The sequence below is a fragment of the Phyllobates terribilis genome, unplaced genomic scaffold (assembly GCF_046119375.1).
Source record: "Phyllobates terribilis strain yellow unplaced genomic scaffold, ASM4611937v1 Scaffold_3__8_contigs__length_932513732, whole genome shotgun sequence".
In the NCBI taxonomy this organism is placed as follows: domain Eukaryota; kingdom Metazoa; phylum Chordata; class Amphibia; order Anura; family Dendrobatidae; genus Phyllobates; species Phyllobates terribilis.
The window spans coordinates 29,419,014-29,439,501 of NW_027362763.1; the positions used below are offsets into that span (position 1 = coordinate 29,419,014).

General features: G+C 48.3%; 1 protein-coding gene across 16 annotated transcripts in view; it reads right to left on the reverse strand.

The window, feature by feature from the left end:
• The window catches only part of OTOF (otoferlin), a 628,499-nt gene that overhangs the window by 35,866 nt on the left and 572,145 nt on the right, over positions 1–20,488 (reverse strand). For 12 of the 16 annotated variants that reach the window (XM_073673817.1, XM_073673815.1, XM_073673810.1 and 9 more), the window contains 8 exons: positions 19,987–20,135; positions 19,723–19,857; positions 14,859–14,996; positions 14,254–14,381; positions 13,836–14,006; positions 13,446–13,606; positions 13,221–13,363; positions 11,072–11,160 (listed from right to left, as the gene is read on the reverse strand). In XM_073673817.1, coding sequence (XP_073529918.1) covers positions 11,072–11,160; positions 13,221–13,363; positions 13,446–13,606; positions 13,836–14,006; positions 14,254–14,381; positions 14,859–14,996; positions 19,723–19,857; positions 19,987–20,135 — 1,114 coding nt within the window. The remainder of the gene's footprint in view (positions 1–11,071; positions 11,161–13,220; positions 13,364–13,445; positions 13,607–13,835; positions 14,007–14,253; positions 14,382–14,858; positions 14,997–19,722; positions 19,858–19,986; positions 20,136–20,488) is intronic. The other 4 variants (XM_073673811.1, XM_073673818.1, XM_073673819.1 and 1 more) reach the window with 1 other exon arrangement.

Below are 20,488 nucleotides of genomic sequence, written 5' to 3' on the forward strand. Positions count from 1 at the left end.
TATGGGAAGCATGGGATCCTGTCATCCTTGACCTGCAGGCCTTCCTGGTGGCCTTTCGTATGGTCTTCGAGGACCCTAACTCTGAAGCCCCTGCTGAAGCTTCACTTCCCAATATCCCGGAGCAGCCCCGACGGGTAATGTGTGTGGGTAGCGCAATAGTCCTCCAGCCCAATGAGACTACTGCCCACCCAGAATCCTCACAGGGTGACTACGCTTTCCGGAATACTTCTCTCAACCTCAAGAGGCAGTCCAGACGTGCTAGACTTAGAGGCAAGCCGTCACGCCAGGGTCTGTCTTCCCTGAGACCTCCTGACCCCAACCTTGAAGTCCCTACTGAAGCTTCATCTCCCTGTATCCCGGAGAAACCCCAATGGGTAATGTGCGTGGGTAGTGCACCAGTTCTCCTGGCCGAAGAGACTTCTGCCCATCCAGACTCCACACAGGAGAACTTCCTGCACCCGGCATCAGATGCTTCTTTCTCTTTAACCGGTGTGCATGTCCAAGGATGCTCCAAAGCTGTGGTTACCTCAGAGTCTGTGCACCTCTACTACCTGGCGGAGGATCCCCTGTTGCCTCCTGAACCCTCCGGGATACCACTCGATGACAAATGGAGAGAGACTTCTCTACACCCGGTACTCAATACTTTGTCCGCTTCGTCCTGTGAGCCTGACAATGGGTACCCCAAAGTGGTAGTTACCTCCGAGTCTCTACACCCCTCCGACCAGGCGGAGGATCTCCAGTTGTCTCCTGAACCCTTCGGGGTGCTACCTGGTAGCGAAAGGACAGAGACTCTCTTATACTCTGTACCTGATACCTCGCTCGCTTCGTCCAGTGAGTCCAACCTAGTGTACTCCGAAGCAGAGGTTACTCCTGAGTCTCTACACCCCTCCGACCAGGCGGAGGACCTCCAGTTGTGTTCAGAATCCTTCGGGGTGCCACCTGGTGGTGAATGGACAGAGACTTTCCTATATCCTGGATCTGATACCTCGCTTGCTTCGTCCAGTGAGTCCGACCTAGTGTACTCTGAAGCAGAGGTTACCCGTGAGTCTCTACACCCCTCTGACCAGGCGGAGGACCGCCAGCTGTCTCCAGAACCCTTCGGGGTGCCACCTGGTGGTGAATGGACAGAGACTTTCCTATACTCGGTACCCGATACCTCGCCTGCTTCCTCCAGTGAGTCCGACCTAGTGTACTCTGAAGCAGAGGTTACCCGTGAGTCTCTACACCCCTCTGACCTGGCGGAGGACCGCCAGCTGTCTCCAGAACCCTTCGGGGTGCCACCTGGTGGTGAATGGACAGAGACTTTCCTATACTCGGTACCCGATACCTCGCCTGCTTCCTCCAGTGAGTCCGACCTAGTGTACTCTGAAGCAGTTGTTTTCTCTGAGCCTCTGCACTCTTCTGACCCGGCGGAGGACCTCCAGTTGTTTCCTGAATCCTCCGGGATACCACCAGATAACAAAGAGACAGTGACTTTTCCTCATTATGTACCTGATAACCCGTCTATTTCTTCCTGTGAGCTTGACAAGATGTACCTCGAAGCAGAGATTACCCTTAAGTCTCTGTCCCCCTCCAACCCAGTGAACGACTGGCCCTCGAATTCCCTGCGGAAGATTCTGGCAGGCCTGAAGAAGAGGGGGCGTAAGGGGGGAGGTACTGTAACATACCTGGCAGCGTCCTTGCATGGTGGTCCATCTCCCACTGTGCAAGAGGGCGCACTTGATCTCCTGTCCAGAATGTCTCTCTGGCTTCCCTCCATGCTGTCTGTTTGTGTCTGTTTCTGCTGCTTAAGGGCGGCGCCCGATCACTTCCTGCCTTTTGTACCTGCTGTGGGTCACACCCCTTGTGCGTCCTCAGCCTATTGCTGTCTGTCACTTGGTATATAGCTCAGCAGCTCCCTTCTATCCCTGCCTGAGCATAGTGTTTCCTTCAGTGTGTGCTTGCACTCTGAAGGTGCCAGGTCCCGTCTCTTGTCTCCTGCTTTTTGTATCAGTTCCCGTGTCTGAACTGAGTCCTGTATTTCTCCTGCTTTGCGGTATCAGCTCCCGTGTCTGAACTGAGTCCTTTCTTGTTCTCTTGTCTGTCCTGTCTGAACACGCTCCTAGCCTGTTCCTCTCGCCTTCTAGTGGCCGATTTCCTAGACCCGCTCCTGTGTCTGGTCTGTCCTGTCTGAACACGCTCCTTGCCTGTTCGTTCCGCCTTCTAGTGGCCGATTTCCTAGACCCGCTCCTGTGTCTGGTCTGTCCTGTCTGAACACGCTCCTTGCCTGTTCGTTCCGCCTCTCTGGGGGCCGTATTCCCAGACCCGCTCCTGTATCCCTCTGCAGTGTCGGTCTCCTCCGTACACTCAGTTCCAGTCTGAACTCTCTCCTGTCCTTTACCTGTTTTGCCTCTATGTCCGTTCCCTTCCTTTTTCTGCAGAGTGTGAACTCGTACCTAACTCCTGCTTGTTGTCTCTGCAAGTACTGTGTGAGTATCTGGCTCTGTCTTTCCCTTCCTGTCTGTTCCGTGTGAACAGAGCCCTGTCCTCCCTGCTCAGCCTTGTCTGCACTCTAGCTGTGCTTGCCTTTACCCCCCTGCCTGCATACCCGCCTGCCTGCATACCAGTCGTGCCTGCCTATACCCACCAGTCTGTGTGCCAGCCTACCAGCCTGTTCCTGTATTCCCCTGTGTGGGTCAACAGCCGTGTCCGGGGTCTGTCCTGGAGTAGCACTTGGTCCCTCTGCTCGGTTCCTCCTTGGTGCACTGGCGTCGTATGCCGTCGTGCGACCCTGGTCGGATCGGGTGAATACCTAGTCACGCCCCTCCAGGCATTCACTCTCCGGCACGGTCCAGTGGAATCACTACCAATCACACGCACACGCCGCTTAGCCCGGGCGTGTGCATAACATGGAGGACTATGTGGGGCCATTATACTGTATGGAGGACTATGTGGGGCCATTATTCTGTATGGAGGACTATGTGGGGCCCATTATTCTGTATGGAGGACTATGTGAGGCCCATTATTCTGTATGGAGGACTATGTGGGGCCATTATACTGTATGGAGGACTATGTGGGGCCATTATACTGTATGGAGGACTATGTGGGGCCATTATTCTGTATGGAGGACTATGTGGGGCCATTATTCTGTATGGAGGACTATGTGGGGCCATTATTCTGTATGGAGGACTATGTGGGGCCCATTATTCTGTATGGAGGACTATGTGAGGCCCATTATTCTGTATGGAGGACTATGTGAGGCCCATTATTCTGTATGGAGGACTATGTGGGGCCATTATACTGTATGGAGGACTATGTGGGGCCATTATTCTGTATGGAGGACTATGTGGGGCCCATTATTCTGTATGGAGGACTATGTGGGGCCATTATTCTGTATGGAGGACTATGTGGGGCCCATTATTCTGTATGGATGACTATGTAGGGCCCACTATACTGTATGGAGGACTATGTAGGGCCCACTATACTGTATGGAGGACTATGTAGGGCCCACTATACTGTATGGAGGATTATGTGGGGCCATTATACTGTGTGGAGGACTATGTGGGGCCCATTATTCTGTATGCAGGATTATGGGGTCCATTATTCTGTATGGAGCACTATGTGGGGCCATTATACTGTATGGAGGACTATGTGGGGCCAATTATTCTCTGTATGGAGGACTATGTGGGGCCATTATTCTGTATGGAGGACTATGTGGGGCCATTATTCTGTATGGAGGATTATGTGGGGCCCATTATACTGTATGGAGGACTATGTGGGGCCAATTATTCTCTGTATGGAGGACTATGTGGGGCCATTATTCTGTATGGAGGACTATGTGGGGCCATTATTCTGTATGGAGGACTATGTAGGGCCCACTATACTGTATGGAGGACTATGTAGGGCCCACTATACTGTACGGAGGATTATGTGGGGCCATTATACTGTGTGGAGGACTATGTGGGGCCCATTATTCTGTATGCAGGATTATGGGGTCCATTATTCTGTATGGAGGATTATGTGGGGCTCATTATTTTGTATGGAGGACTATGTGGGGCCCATTATTCTGTATGGAGGACTATGTGGGGCCCATTATTCTGTATGGAGGATTATGTGGGGCCCATTATTCTGTATGGAGGACTATGTGGGGCCCATTATTCTGTATGGAGGATTATGTGGGGCCCATTATTCTGTATGGAGGATTATGTGGGGCCCAGTATTTTGTATGGAGGACTATGTGGGGCCATTATTCTGTATGGAGGATTATGTGGGTCCCATTATACTGTATGGAGGACTATGTGGGGCCCATTATACTGTATGGAGGACTATGTGGGGCCCATTATTCTGTATGGAGGACTATGTGGGCCCATTATTCTGTATGGAGCACTATGTGGGGCCCATTATTCTGTATGGAGGATTATGTGGGGCCCAGTATTTTGTATGGAGGATTATGTGGGGCCCAGTATTTTGTATGGAGGATTATGTGGGGCCCATTATTCTGTATGGAGGATTATGTGGGGCCCAGTATTTTGTATGGAGGATTATGTGGGGCCCATTATTCTGTATGGAGGATTATGTGGGGCCCAGTATTTTGTATGGAGGATTATGTGGGGCCCATTATTCTGTATGGAGGATTATGTGGGGCCCAGTATTTTGTATGGAGGACTATGTGGGGCCATTATTCTGTATGGAGGATTATGTGGGTCCCATTATACTGTATGGAGGACTATGTGGGGCCCATTATACTGTATGGAGGACTATGTGGGCCCATTATTCTGTATGGAGGACTATGTGGGGCCCATTATTCTGTATGGAGCACTATGTGGGGCCCATTATTCTGTATGGAGGACTATGTGGGGCCCATTATTCTGTGTGGAGGACTATGTGGGGCCCATTATACTGTATGGAGGACTATGTGGGGCCATTATTCTGTATGGAGGACTATGTGGGGCCCATTATACTGTATGGAGGATTATGTGGGGTTATTATACTGTATGGAGGACTATGTGGGGCCCATTATACTGTATGGTGGACTATGTGGGGCCCATTATTCTGTATGGAGCACTATGTGGGGCACATTATTCTGTATGGAGGACTATGTGGGGCCCATTATTCTGTGTGGAGGACTATGTGGGGCACATTATTCTGTATGGAGGACTATGTGGGGCCCTTTATACTGTATGGAGGACTATGTGGGCCCATTATTCTGTATGGAGGACTATGTGGGGCCCATTATTCTGTATGGAGCACTATGTGGGGCCCATTATTCTGTATGGAGGACTATGTGGGGCCATTATTCTGTATGGAGGACTATGTGGGGCCCATTATTCTGTATGGAGGACTATGTGAGGCCCATTATTCTGTATGGAGGACTATGTGAGGCCCATTATTCTGTATGGAGGACTATGTGAGGCCCATTATTCTGTATGGAGGACTATGTGAGGCCCATTATTCTGTATGGAGGACTATGTGGGGCCATTATTCTGTATGGAGGACTATGTGAGGCCCATTATTCTGTATGGAGGACTATGTGAGGCCCATTATTCTGTATGGAGGACTATGTGAGGCCCATTATTCTGTATGGAGGACTATGTGGGGCCATTATTCTGTATGGAGGACTATGTGGGGCCATTATTCTGTATGGAGGACTATGTGGGGCCCATTATTCTGTATGGATGACTATGTAGGGCCCACTATACTGTATGGAGGACTATGTAGGGCCCACTATACTGTATGGAGGACTATGTAGGGCCCACTATACTGTATGGAGGATTATGTGGGGCCATTATACTGTGTGGAGGACTATGTGGGGCCCATTATTCTGTATGCAGGATTATGGGGTCCATTATTCTGTATGGAGCACTATGTGGGGCCATTATACTGTATGGAGGACTATGTGGGGCCAATTATTCTCTGTATGGAGGACTATGTGGGGCCATTATTCTGTATGGAGGACTATGTGGGGCCATTATTCTGTATGGAGGATTATGTGGGGCCCATTATACTGTATGGAGGACTATGTGGGGCCAATTATTCTCTGTATGGAGGACTATGTGGGGCCATTATTCTGTATGGAGGACTATGTGGGGCCATTATTCTGTATGGAGGACTATATAGGGCCCACTATACTGTATGGAGGACTATGTAGGGCCCACTATACTGTATGGAGGATTATGTGGTGCCATTATACTGTGTGGAGGACTATGTGGGGCCCATTATTCTGTATGCAGGATTATGGGGTCCATTATTCTGTATGGAGGATTATGTGGGGCTCATTATTTTGTATGGAGGACTATGTGGGGCCCATTATTCTGTATGGAGGACTATGTGGGGCCCATTATTCTGTATGGAGGACTATGTGGGGCCCATTATTCTGTATGGAGGACTATGTGGGGCCCATTATTCTGTATGGAGGACTATGTGGGGCCCATTATTCTGTATGGAGGACTATGTGGGGCCATTATACTGTATGGAGGACTATGTAGGGCCCATTATTCTGTATGGAGGATTATGTGGGGCCCATTATTCTGTATGGAGGACTATGTGGGGCCCATTATTCTGTATGGAGGACTATGTGGGGCCCATTATTCTGTATGGAGGATTATGTGGGGCCCATTATTCTGTATGGAGGATTATGTGGGGCCCAGTATTTTGTATGGAGGACTATGTGGGGCCATTATTCTGTATGGAGGATTATGTGGGTCCCATTATACTGTATGGAGGACTATGTGGGGCCCATTATACTGTATGGAGGACTATGTGGGGCCCATTATTCTGTATGGAGGACTATGTGGGCCCATTATTCTGTATGGAGCACTATGTGGGGCCCATTATTCTGTATGGAGGATTATGTGGGGCCCAGTATTTTGAATGGAGGACTATGTGGGGCCCAGTATTTTGTATGGAGGATTATGTGGGGCCCATTATTCTGTATGGAGGATTATGTGGGGCCCAGTATTTTGTATGGAGGATTATGTGGGGCCCATTATTCTGTATGGAGGACTATGTGGGGCCCAGTATTTTGTATGGAGGATTATGTGGGGCCCATTATTCTGTATGGAGGATTATGTGGGGCCCAGTATTTTGTATGGAGGACTATGTGGGGCCATTATTCTGTATGGAGGATTATGTGGGGCCCAGTATTTTGTATGGAGGATTATGTGGGGCCCATTATTCTGTATGGAGGACTATGTGGGGCCCAGTATTTTGTATGGAGGATTATGTGGGGCCCATTATTCTGTATGGAGGATTATGTGGGGCCCAGTATTTTGTATGGAGGACTATGTGGGGCCATTATTCTGTATGGAGGATTATGTGGGGCCCAGTATTTTGTATGGAGGATTATGTGGGGCCCATTATTCTGTATGGAGGATTATGTGGGGCCCAGTATTTTATATGGAGGATTATGTGGGGCCCATTATTCTGTATGGAGGATTATGTGGGGCCCAGTATTTTGTATGGAGGACTATGTGGGGCCATTATTCTGTATGGAGGATTATGTGGGTCCCATTATACTGTATGGAGGACTATGTGGGGCCCATTATACTGTATGGAGGACTATGTGGGGCCCATTATACTGTATGGAGGACTATGTGGGCCCATTATTCTGTATGGAGGACTATGTGGGGCCCATTATTCTGTATGGAGGACTATGTGGGGCCCATTATTCTGTGTGGAGGACTATGTGGGGCCCATTATACTGTATGGAGGACTATGTGGGGCCATTATTCTGTATGGAGGACTATGTGGGGCCCATTATACTGTATGGAGGATTATGTGGGGCCATTATACTGTATGGAGGACTATGTGGGGCCCATTATACTGTATGGAGGACTATGTGGGGCCCATTATTCTGTATGGAGCACTATGTGGGGCACATTATTCTGTATGGAGGACTATGTGGGGCCCATTATTCTGTGTGGAGGACTATGTGGGGCCCATTATACTGTATGGAGGACTATGTGGGGCCATTATTCTGTATGGAGGACTATGTGGGGCCCATTATTCTGTATGGAGCACTATGTGGGGCCCATTATTCTGTATGGAGGACTATGTGGGGCCCATTATTCTGTGTGGAGGACTATGTGGGGCCCATTATACTGTATGGAGGACTATGTGGGGCCATTATTCTGTATGGAGGACTATGTGGGGCCCATTATACTGTATGGAGGATTATGTGGGGCCATTATACTGTATGGAGGACTATGTGGGGCCCATTATACTGTATGGAGGACTATGTGGGGCCCATTATTCTGTATGGAGCACTATGTGGGGCACATTATTCTGTATGGATGACTATGTGGGGCCCATTATTCTGTATGGAGCACTATGTGGGGCCCATTATTCTGTATGGAGGACTATGTGGGGCCCATTATTCTGTATGGAGGACTATGTGGGGCCCATTATTCTGTATGGAGCACTATGTGGGGCACATTATTCTGTATGGAGGACTATGTGGGGCCCATTATTCTGTGTGGAGGACTATGTGGGGCACATTATTCTGTATGGAGGACTATGTGGGGCCATTATTCTGTATACTGGTTGTCCCGCGACTTTGTCCAAGTTTTTCATTTTGGCCCTCAGTGTGTTTAAGTTTGCCATCCCTTCTCTAGAGGATGAGTTGGACAACCTCCTGTCGTGCTGTCATGATGGACTCCTGGAAATACAATTACCGGTAGGACTAATTCCTATTTTTTTTTTCTAATTTGTTTCTATTTCACAGATTTTTCTTTCACTCCGATTTTCTGTACATGGTTATAGGAGCGGCCATATAGTGATGTTATCAGACATTGCACAGGAGGAGGAGGTGAGCTGTGACATCACCTATTGTGAATGGTGGATCCTGTGTTATCTACTGTATATAGAGGTGTTATCAGTCATTGTACAGGAGGAGGAGGAGGTGAGCTGTGATATCACCTATTGTGAATGGTGGATTCTGTGTTATCTACTGTATATAGAGGTGTTATCAGTCATTGTACAGGAGGAGGAGGTGAGCTGTGACATCACCTATTGTGAATGGTGGATTCTGTGTTATCTACTGTATATAGAGGTGTTATCAGTCATTGTACAGGAGGAGGAGGTGAGCTGTGACATCACCTATTGTGAATGGTGGATTCTGTGTTATCTATTGGATATAGAGGTGTTATCAGTCATTGTACAGGTGGAGGAGGAGGTGAGCTGTGACATCACCTATTGTGAATGGTGGATCCTGTGTTATCTATTGGATATAGAGGTGTTATCAGTCATTGTACAGGAGGAGGAGGAGGTGAGCTGTGACATCACCTATTGTGAATGGTGCATCCTGTGTTATCTAGTGTATATAGAGGTGTTATCAGTCATTGTACAGGATGAGGAAGAGGTGAGCTGTGACATCACCTATTGTGAATGGTGAATCCTGTGTTATCTACTGTATATAGAGGTGTTATCAGTCATTGTACAGGAGGAGGAGGTGAGCTGTGACATCACCTATAGTGAATGGTGGATTCTGTGTTATCTACTGTATATAGAGGTGTTATCAGTCATTGTACAGGTGGAGGAGGAGGAGGTGAGCTGTGACATCACCTATTGTGAATGGTGGATCCTGTGTTATCTATTGCATATAGAGGTGTTATAAGTCATTGTACAGGAGGAGGAGGAGGTGAGCTGTGACATCATCTATTGTAAATGGTGAATCCTGTGTTATCTACTGTATATAGAGGTGCCATCAGTCATTGTACAGGATGGGGAGGAGGTGAGCTGTGACATCACCTATTGTGAATGGTGGATCCTGAGTTATCTATTGTATATAGAGGTGTTATCAGTCATTGTACAGGAGGAGGAGGAAGTGAGCTGTGACATCATCTATTGTGAATGGTGGATCCTGTGTTATCTACTGTATATAGAGGTGCCATCAGTCATTGTACAGGATGGGGAGGAGGTGAGCTGTGACATCACCTATTGTGAATGGTGGATCCGGTGTTATCTACTGTATATAGAGGTGTTATCAGTCATTGTACAGGAGGAGGAGGTGAGCTGTGACATCACCTATTGTGAATGGTGGATCCTGTGTTATCTACTGTATTTAGAGGTGTTATCAGTCATTGTACAGGAGGAGGAGGTGAGCTGTGACATCACCTATTGTGAATGGTGGATCCTGTGTTATCTACTGTATATAGAGGTGTTATCAGTTATTGTACAGGAGGAGGAGGTGAGCTGTGACATCATCTATTGTGAATGGTGGATCCTGTGTTATCTACTGTATATAGAGGTGTTATCAGTTATTGTACAGGAGGAGGAGGTGAGCTGTGACATCACCTATTGTGAATGGTGGATCCTGTGTTATCTACTGTATATAGAGGTGTTATCAGTCATTGTACAGGAGGAGGAGGTGAGCTGTGACATCAGCTATTGTGAGTGGTGGATGTTATGGTTTGTATGTATAGAAGTTACCGGTCATTGTAATTCTGCTTCTTATGATGAAGAGACTGATGAGCTCTGATCTCTGTCTATTATGAGGCCCAGAAGTCAAGATGAAAACTAAAAGATTTTAGGAAAACCTTCACCGACAATAGGCCACTTTCTGATGATACATTCCCTTTATTTTTTTTGTGCACATTTTTAGTCACGTCAGCATTCATTTTAAGGCTAGTAAAATGTTTTTAGTGATACAGGACAGAGTTTTTGCAGAACATATTTCATCGATACACGATAAGTGATGGAGCAGTGAGCAATGACCCCGGATAAACAGATTTTAAAGGGTTTTGGTGACAAAAAATAAATAAGCCCAGTAAAGTTGTGGATTGCAACTAAAGATTGTAATTTTCCATCAGTGACTTCATAAAGCAGCGGTGAGACCATGGATGTTATACTGCGTATAGTCTACACTTGTGTATAAGAAGGAAATAAGGGGCCATAAAACAAGCTGATTTGTGCAGCGGACGGACGGAGAGGCGTCCTGATCACTACGAATAAATATACAGGCACCTAATGGCGGCCCGTAACAAGAGGGCGACCGCGGGGTGCAGTAGTCCCATGGGACTTGGGTAGTTGTAAGAGCCGGTTTACAAGCCCTGGGGTTATAGGTCAACTTTAGCTGTATGAGACTTTCTTTTACCTTTTTGGCTTCCTGGGAGAAATATCGATGGCAGGACCCGGAGCAGGCATGTCCATCGGGAACATGTCCACCCACATTTCTAAACGTCCCTGAGAAAAGAAAACCCAGATAATCAGCGGATGGAGAAAAAAATCTAAGGTCTACCATTCAAAGAAGAGAACATCAGCTTTTTCAACACTGGTGTGAAGTTACCTCCAATAAACTGTCTACATACAGTAAATAAATTTATCACTTTTAGGGGACAGCAGGAGGTAGGGACGTATAGGTCATTGTTCAACAATTAAAACGATACCTACATCTTCCTGATCCGTTGCTTCACTGCAGAGAAATCCTTATTTTTATCCCTTAAACTGCAAGTGCGCTGGGTGTTGCACGTGCACTTGTAGTCTCATCCTCAGTTTCCTTGCCCTGTGCTGCCCCAGGCTGCTTGAGTGGCAGTAAAGACTGTGGTGTAATCTAAAGCCTCTGTACCTACTGCCAATCAAGCAGCCGGGGACTGCACTGGGCAGGGAGAAGTGAAGAGAAATCATGGACTGCAGGTGCACTTGCAAAACTCAAAGCACTTGCAGTTTAAGGCATAAAAATAGGGATTTCTCTGCAAAAAAAGAAACGGACTGGAACGTTATAGGTATGTGTGCCGACACAGCTTTTTTTTCTTAGTTATGCCACAAATACATTCCATAGGCCTTTATTTTTATGTTGACTTTTGAATGCGTGTTCTTCTTTGGTTGCTCAACCCAGACTATTGTTCATATAAACCTGAATGTTGATCACTTGAGTTGATATTTGGTAATTGATGAATGGCTGTTATCTACAATGTATTGTCTGCCAGTTTTGCAATACAGCGACTCAGGGTCGCTGAACAATGGATGTTTGCTAGATAAGTTAAAGGGGTTGTCCACTACTTTATATTTCCCCCCCTATATATTCCCCCGGGGCCCCTAAGACTTCTTGTAAATACCTTCTGTTGCTGATAATGCCTGTGAGCGGCGCTATCACTGGCCGCTCACAGGCATCACGTGACCCCTGGCTGCAGCCGGCTCTGACATCCGCTGATGTCACAACAAGTGCTGGCAGAGGCCGGGGGTCACGATCTTCCTGGATCCACGATGGATGTCAGGCTGTGGGCGGGGTTACCCCCCCCCACATCACACCCAGCATCCACCGCGCTCTGCCTCTCCCCATTCATTGGGAAAGCAAGCTGTGGATGCTGGGTGTGACGCGGGGGGTAACCTCGCCCACAACCCAACAGCCACCGCGGGGACCCCAGCGCTGAGACACGCCTCCCTTGTCGTGATGTCAGCGTGGGGTCACGTGATGCCTGTGAGCGGCCACCAATAGCGCCACTCACAGGAATTATCAGCAACAGAAGGTATTTACAAGAAATCTTAGGGGCCCCGGGGGGATACACTGGGGGGAGGAAATAAAGTAGTGGACAGCTTCTTTAAATATCATTGTAGGGTGTTTGCCAGTCAACATTGGGGGGATGACCTGTGGATACTCGAGCATTGTGAATTAATATCATCATCTCTGACCCTTGACCTGTGAATTATGGCTTGAAAGGACAAATTTGAACTATAAAAAGGGGGTCTGTTCAAAGAGACACTACAGGATGTCAGCCTAAGGGACTACCGCCCTGGCTGGAAAAATACAGAACTGCTTCATTGACCATTGCTAAACTCTCAGAGACGATTTGAAGAATCCAGGTTGGGACGATCAGGTCACCTGGCCACATATCTCACTGCCCTAAACCCAGTAGAAGGGCGAGACTCTGTAATTTGCACCATCTTGTGTATTTGCAGGGACTGTTCTATATGTTATTGTTGGCTGGTGGTCCAATAAGTTATTGCCACACTGTTTACCATCATCCTGTGTTGTCTGAGTAGTGTTCGGCCCACGGTAAAAGAGAGCGGGCGTTCAGTGGGATGAGCCCTGGTCCATGCGATCTTTCTAAAGACAACCGGGCCAGCGGACAAGACAACCCACTGACCCCCGTGTCTTCACAGTATCATTTTAATTGTTGAACAATGACCTATACATGTCTACCTCTTCTGTGGCCCCTAACACACACCGCTCTTTACAGATCCCTGACAATCGCGAAAATAATAACAAGTTGGACCCGGCACCTTCCAATATTTTTCATGATCACCTGCTCGATTCCCGGCTTGTCTGGATTTAGGAGTGGCCGAGTCTCTACGTGTTCTGGAATTAATCTGCACCCAACGCGGGGGATTTCCTCCCAGTGTTGGAGGACTGAGAGGGCGAGATGTTCATCCGTCTGTTTCTTCTGACCTGAGCAGCGGAACAATGAATAAGACGCTAAATGCCCTGACGAGTGTCTAAAGCTATCACCGTTCCCAGACCACAGACGCACCGTTTTCGTCTTCGATTTCTGTGGGGCCAGTGAAGACACGGTTCATGACTTTGACTCGTCCTCCGGGACCGAAATGTGGACCGTCGATTTTCCCTTCTTTGCAGAGTTTGGACAGGATCTGTGTCGGCTTCATGGGGTCTCTCCACATATTATAACCATGTCTGGGAAGAAGAGATCATGAAAAACTGAAGATAAACAAGGGGTTTAGTGGTCAAAAATCACAATTTGATTAACGTAGAACCGTAATTTATAGGGTTGTCCATAAGCAGACACCTCTCCGTTCCTGCGTGGCACACAGGACCCACTTCTATCAGACATTTATCCAGTGGATATGCCATAAACGTTCTAGTTGGGATGACTACCCTTTAAGAAAGCAGCAGATATACGTACATGGCATATGTCTGCGATATTCCGCAGGTAGCTCTGTGTTTGCTGTAGTAACGATTTTCCAGATCAATCTTGGTCTCTCCAATCAGGTCATCAGTTCCCACCAGATCCCAGTCATATACGGCGACAGTGAGCATGGACTCCATAGGAAACGTGGCCTCAATATCAAACGACCTGGGGAAAAGAGAATGAAAGCACAAGGGGACATAAAGAAATCCTATGACGCCGAGATCTGCACCGTCCCTCTGTTAATATTCTTGATGCCCTTTTCTAGATTTTTCTCCTTGTGCTGCACCGGTGCACTGGAAGCTCCCAAGATGCGACCACCTGTATAACCCTCCCTCGCCACATCGAGCCTGTGGTGCATAGACGGACGGTTGGTCCGGCAGCATTTTTATCCCCACCATTTTGCTGGACTCACTTTCCAAAGACGGGGTTCAGCTGTTTGGAAATGTAGTTCTCCTTGTCCTTGATTTCGGTTTTTCCCAGTTTAATAACGACGTAGGGATCGGCCTTTCCATTGATGTCAGCGGGATGTAGATCTGTGGCCTAGAAAAGAGTTCATGCTGATTATTGGTCAAATCCAAGCCATGGCCATCGGTCCATGAAAGCATCCATTCTAGAGCCCTGCTCATGTGAGCTTGGGGGTCTATGCCGCCTAAAGGGGTACTTCAGCCATAAATGTCTAATAGGTTGGGGTTCCACCTATGATTCCAGGACAACAGGGGTCTGCGAGTGTCGGCAGATAGTTTTAGTTGTGGCGTATTGGAGGTGGCCGGTGGTGCAGCATCACGAGACTTTATCTCCTCTTAGTGGTGATTTTATAAAACCTCTTCCCTTAACTAGGGACTGGTGGCCATCTTTTCCAAAGCAATTTCCGGGACCACCAGCCAGTCTCCTTCAAAGTTTTGCATACTGTCAGGTGACCATGTGTATCTCCACAGAATTAGGTGGTACCTGGCAGTCAGAATCTAAACCAATATGGAAACAGTGCACTCGAGAAAATATTCCGTATTTTGCACTCACTCTGACCACGTACACCCGCACCAGTACGTTTATTGGGTCATTGTTGGGTATGCCTTGGAACATGCCAAAATTAGGGTCAAATCCGGCTTCCTTTGTGATGTCGTCGGGCAGTGGGACCTTGTACACACACATGGAGCCCTGTAGGATGGAGGGGAGTGAAGGTTACTTCTTTATCATACAGTATAAAGACTCTTTACTCTAGCCCACCAGGGTACATAACAGCAAGGATATAAAGATTATTATTGGGTGTTTTGTCTGAACCTCCTTGCTAGGACTGTACACTTCAGCACACTAAAGGTTAAACTAAGTATAGAAATGTTCTGCACTGGGCTGTCCCAGGGGTTAGCTAGGACACACTGTTAGGGTTCATGGGTTGTCCTGGGGTTGAGTAGGAAACTCTGTTAAGACAGCATTCATGGGTTGTCCTGGGGTTGAGTAGGAAACTCTGTTAAGACAGCATTCATGGGTTGTCCTGTGGTTGGGTAGGTCACACTATTAGAAGGAAGGGTTCATGGGTTGTCCTGTGGTTGGGTAGGTCACACTGTTAGAGGGGAGCGTTCATGGGTTGTCCTGTGGTTGGGTAGGTCACACTGTTAGAGGGGAGGGTTCATGGATTGTCCTGTGGTTGGATAGGTCACACTATTAGAGGGGAGGGTTCATGGGTTGTACTGGGGTTGGGTAGGTCACACTGTTAGAGGGGAGGGTTCATGGGTTGTCCTGTGGTTGGGTAGGTCACACTGTTAGAGGGGAGGGTTCATGGATTGTCCTGGGGTTGGGTAGGTCACACTGTTAGAGGGGAGGGTTCATGGGTTGTCCTGTGGTTGGGTAGGTCACACTGTTAGAGGGGAGGGTTCATGGGTTGTCCTGTGGTTGGGTAGGTCACACTGTTAGAGGGGAGGGTTCATGGATTGTCCTGGGGTTGGGTAGGTCACACTCTTAGAGGGGAGGGTTCATGGATTGTCCTGGGGTTGGGTAGGTCACACTATTAGAAGGGAGGGTTCATGGGTTGTCCTGTGGTTGGATAGGTCACACTGTTAGAGGGGAGGGTTCATGGATTGTCCTGGGGTTGGGTAGGTCACACTATTAGAAGGGAGGGTTCATGGGTTGTCCTGTGGTTGGATAGGTCACACTATTAGAGGGGAGGGTTCATGGATTGTCCTGGGGTTGGGTAGGTCACACTATTAGAGGGGAGGGTTCATGGGTTGTCCTGTGGTTGGGTAGGTCACACTCTTAGAGGGGAGGGTTCATGGATTGTCCTGGGGTTGGGTAGGTCACACTGTTAGAGGGGAGGGTTCATGGGTTGTCCTGTGGTTGGGTAGGTCACACTGTTAGAGGGGAGGGTTCATGGGTTGTCCTGTGGTTGGGTAGGTCACACTGTTAGAGGGGAGGGTTCATGGATTGTCCTGGGGTTGGGTAGGTCACACTCTTAGAGGGGAGGGTTCATGGATTGTCCTGGGGTTGGGTAGGTCACACTATTAGAAGGGAGGGTTCATGGGTTGTCCTGTGGTTGGATAGGTCACACTGTTAGAGGGGAGGGTTCATGGATTGTCCTGGGGTTGGGTAGGTCACACTATTAGAAGGGAGGGTTCATGGGTTGTCCTGTGGTTGGATAGGTCACACTATTAGAGGGGAGGGTTCATGGATTGTCCTGGGGTTGGGTAGGTCACACTATTAGAGGGGAGGGTTCATGGGTTGTCCTGTGGTTGGGTAGGTCACACTCTTAGAGGGGAGGGTTCATGGATTGTCCTGGGGTTGGGTAGGTCACACTGTTAGAGGGGAGGGTTCATGGGTTGTCCTGTGGTTGGGTAGGTCACACTATTAGAGGGGAGGGTTCATGGGTTGTCCTGTGGTTGGGTAGGTCACACTATTAGAGGGGAGGGTTCATGGGTTGTCCTGTGGTTGGGTAGGTCACACTATTAGAAGGGAGGATTCATGGGTTGTCCTGTGGTTGGGTAGGTCCCACTATTAGAGGGGAGGGTTCATGGATTGTCCTGTGGTTGGGTAGGTCACATTATTAGAAGGGAGGGTTCATGGGTTGTCCTGTGGTTGGGTAGGTCACACTATTAGAGGGGAGGGTTCATGGGTTGTCCTGTGGTTGGGTAGGTCACACTATTAGAGGGGAGGGTTCATGGGTTGTCCTGTGGTTGGGTAGGTCACACTGTTAGAGGGGAGGGTTCATGGATTGTCCTGGGGTTGGGTAGGTCACACTGTTAGAGGGCAGGGTCCATGGGTTGTCCTGTGGTTGGGTAGGTCACACTATTAGAGGGGAGGGTTCATGGGTTGTCCTGAGGTTAGGTAGGTCACACTATTAGAGGGGAGGGTTCATGGGTTGTCCTGGGGTTGGGTAGGTCACACTGTTAGAGGGGAGGGTTCATGGGTTGTCCTGTGGTTGGGTAGGTCACACTATTAGAGGGGAGGGTTCATGTGTTGTACTGTGGTTGGGTAGGTCACACTATTAGAGGGGAAGGTTTATGGGTTGTCCTGTGGTTGGGTAGGTCCCACTGTTAGAGGGGAGGGTTCATGGATTGTCCTGGGGTTGAGTAGGTCACACTGTTAGAGGGGAGGGTTCATAAGTTGTCCTTGAGTTTGGTAGGTCCCACTGTTAGAGGGGAGGGTTCATGGATTGTCCTGGGGTTGAGTAGGTCACACTGTTAGAGGGGAGGATTCATAAGTTGTCCTTGAGTTTGGTAGGTCACACTGTTAGAGGGGAGGGTTCATGGATTGTCCTGGGGTTGCATAGGACACACGGTTAGAGGGGAGGGTTCATAAGTTGTCCTTGAGTTTGGTAGGTTACACTGTTAGAAGGGAGAGTTCATGGGTTGTCCTGGGGTTGGGTAGGTCACACTGTTAGAGGGGAGGGTTCATAGGTTATCCTGGGGTTGGGTAGGTCACACTATTAGAAGGGAGGGTTCATGGGTTGTCCTGTGGTTGGGTAGGTCCCATTGTTAGAGGGGAGGGTTCATGGATTGTCCTGGGGTTGAGTAGGTCACACTGTTAGAGGGGAGGGTTCATAAGTTGTCCTTGAGTTTGGTAGGTTACACTGTTAGAAGGGAGAGTTCATGGGTTGTCCTGGGGTTGGGTAGGTCACACTGTTAGAGGGGAGGGTTCATGGGTTGTCCTGGGATTGGGTAGGTCACACTGTTAGAGGGGAGGGTTCATAAGTTGTCCTTGAGTTTGGTAGGTTACACTGTTAGAAGGGAGAGTTCATGGGTTGTCCTGGGGTTGGGTAGGTCACACTGTTAGAGGGGAGGGTTCATGGGTTGTCCTGGGATTGGGTAGGTCACACTGTTAGAGGGGAGGGTTCATAAGTTGTCCTTGAGTTTGGTAGGTTACACTGTTAGAAGGGAGAGTTCATGGGTTGTCCTGGGGTTGGATAGGACACATTGTTAGAGGGGAGGGTTCATGGGTTGTCCTGGGGTTATGTAGGACACATTACTAGAGGAGAGGGTTCATGGGTTGTCCTGGGATTAGCTAGCTCACATTGTTAAAGGGGAGAGTTCATGGGTTGTCCAGGACACATTGTTAGAGGGGAGGGTTCATGGGTTGTACTGGGGTTGAGTAGATTACACTGTTAGAATGGAGAGTTAATGGGTTGTCCTGGGATTGGCTAGGTCACATTGTTCGAGGGGAGGGTTCATGGGTTGTACTAGGGTTGTGTAGGTTACAATGTTAGAGGGGAGGGTTCATGGGTTGTCCTGGGGTTAGGTAGGATACAATGTTAGAGGGGAGGAATCATGAATTGTCCTGGGTTTGGGTAGGACACATTGATAGAGGGGAGGGTTCATGGGTTGTACTGGGGTTGAGTAGATTACACTGTTAGAATGGAGAGTTAATGGGTTGTTCTGGGATTGGCAGGGTCACATTGTTAGAGGGGAGGGTTGGTGGGTTGTACTAGGGTTGTGTAGGTCACACTGTTAGAGGGGAGGGTTCGTGGGTTGTACTAGGGTTAGGTAGGATACAATGTTAGAGGGGAGGATTCATGAATTGTCCTGGGGTTGGGTAGGACACATTGTTAGAGGGGAGGGTTCATGGGTTGTCCTGGGGTTAGGTAGGATACAATGTTAGAGGGGAGGAATCATGAATTGTCCTGGGGTTGGGTAGGACACATTGATAGAGGGGAGGGTCTATGGGTTTTCATAGGGTTGGGTAGGTCACACTGTTAGAGGGGAGGGTTGATGGCTGTTTTGGAAGATGACAGGCTGCATAAAATAACCTGTTAGCCCCCTTACATACTCTAGACCACCAGATATTCTCCTCAAATTTTAGCCTAGGCCCCCAAGGATTAAAATATTACCAACCTCGGACCTCCTCTTTTATCCTAGACCACTCATACAATATAAACCCTTCCCACCATAGACCATCAGACATTAACCTTCTATTTTACCCTAGCCCACCACAGAATAAAATATGGACCCCACCCAAACTATTATGTAACATCCTCCTCTTTTATTCTAGCCCACCAGAACCCCTCACTCCATAGACACCAGCTATTAACCTCATCCTTTATCCCAGCCCACCAAGGAATAAAACACAAATCCCTCCTACAAAAGACTATTAGGTATTATCTCCTCTTTAACTGAAGCCCATCAGGGAAGGAAATATAAACTCTTTCTACCATAAACTATCAAGTATTAACCCTTCCCTTTTACCCAAGCCCAATAACGATTAAATATATAAAATTTTAATTAATATGATTTTTTTCTTTTTTCCTGGTTTTGTAAATCCTATAGTTCGTGAGCTGATCAGTCGGACAAGATCAGTGGACTTTGCGAATTGTGAATAAGCCATGTACTGTAAATCAGAGCACACCATAGGCTAGATACTGATGACTGGCGCTAGTCTGCAGAGTCTGATGGACACTCGCCTTGAACCTCCCGACTATCCGCTCCTCCTCGCTGACCGTGTCATCGTCATCCCCAATCTTCCCTCGTAGTAAGTTGAAGGTGTGCAGCCAGTCCTCAAAGCTATCAAACTCTGTCTCCAGCTCCTTGTTGAACACCTGAAATTGTACATTATGGAGAATGATGGTGATGCTCTATATCGTCTGAACCCATCTGCTCTGAATTACTGAATCCTCAGACCTCCGTTGGTGGAGACACCTTGGGATCTGCTCACATCGGAGACCCACCTTTAGCTCATCGATCTTTTGCTTGTTCTTCTTCTCCGCCAGCTCGGCTTGCAGTTTCTTCTTTTTGTCCTCTTTGGGCACTTTCACCTTCTCTTTGTTCTTCACTTGCCCTTTGGAGCCTTTCATGGGAGAGTCATCAATTTTGATCTCTGAGTCATCAGACAAGTCGGTGGGGATGGAAGGAACCAACAACACGAGACACTCAACCATGATGAGCATGAAAGTTGACGGATAGTTCGGAGTACGGGAGGCCCTGGACCTCCCGCACCAGCTATCGGGCTTCCAAATCCATGTGTATTTCCACTCCCTTCATGAATAGCACACTGAGGTCTGATGAGGGGGTCATCAAACCAGCCCCGAAATAACACATGGATTGTGGAAGTACTTACCAGTCTCAGTCTACGCTACAAGGGATGGCACATACACATCACACAGAACTCCATTGCTCTCCGCATCTCTATCCATAGTGTCTGATGGCCAGATGATGTGGGCAGTGGTGGGA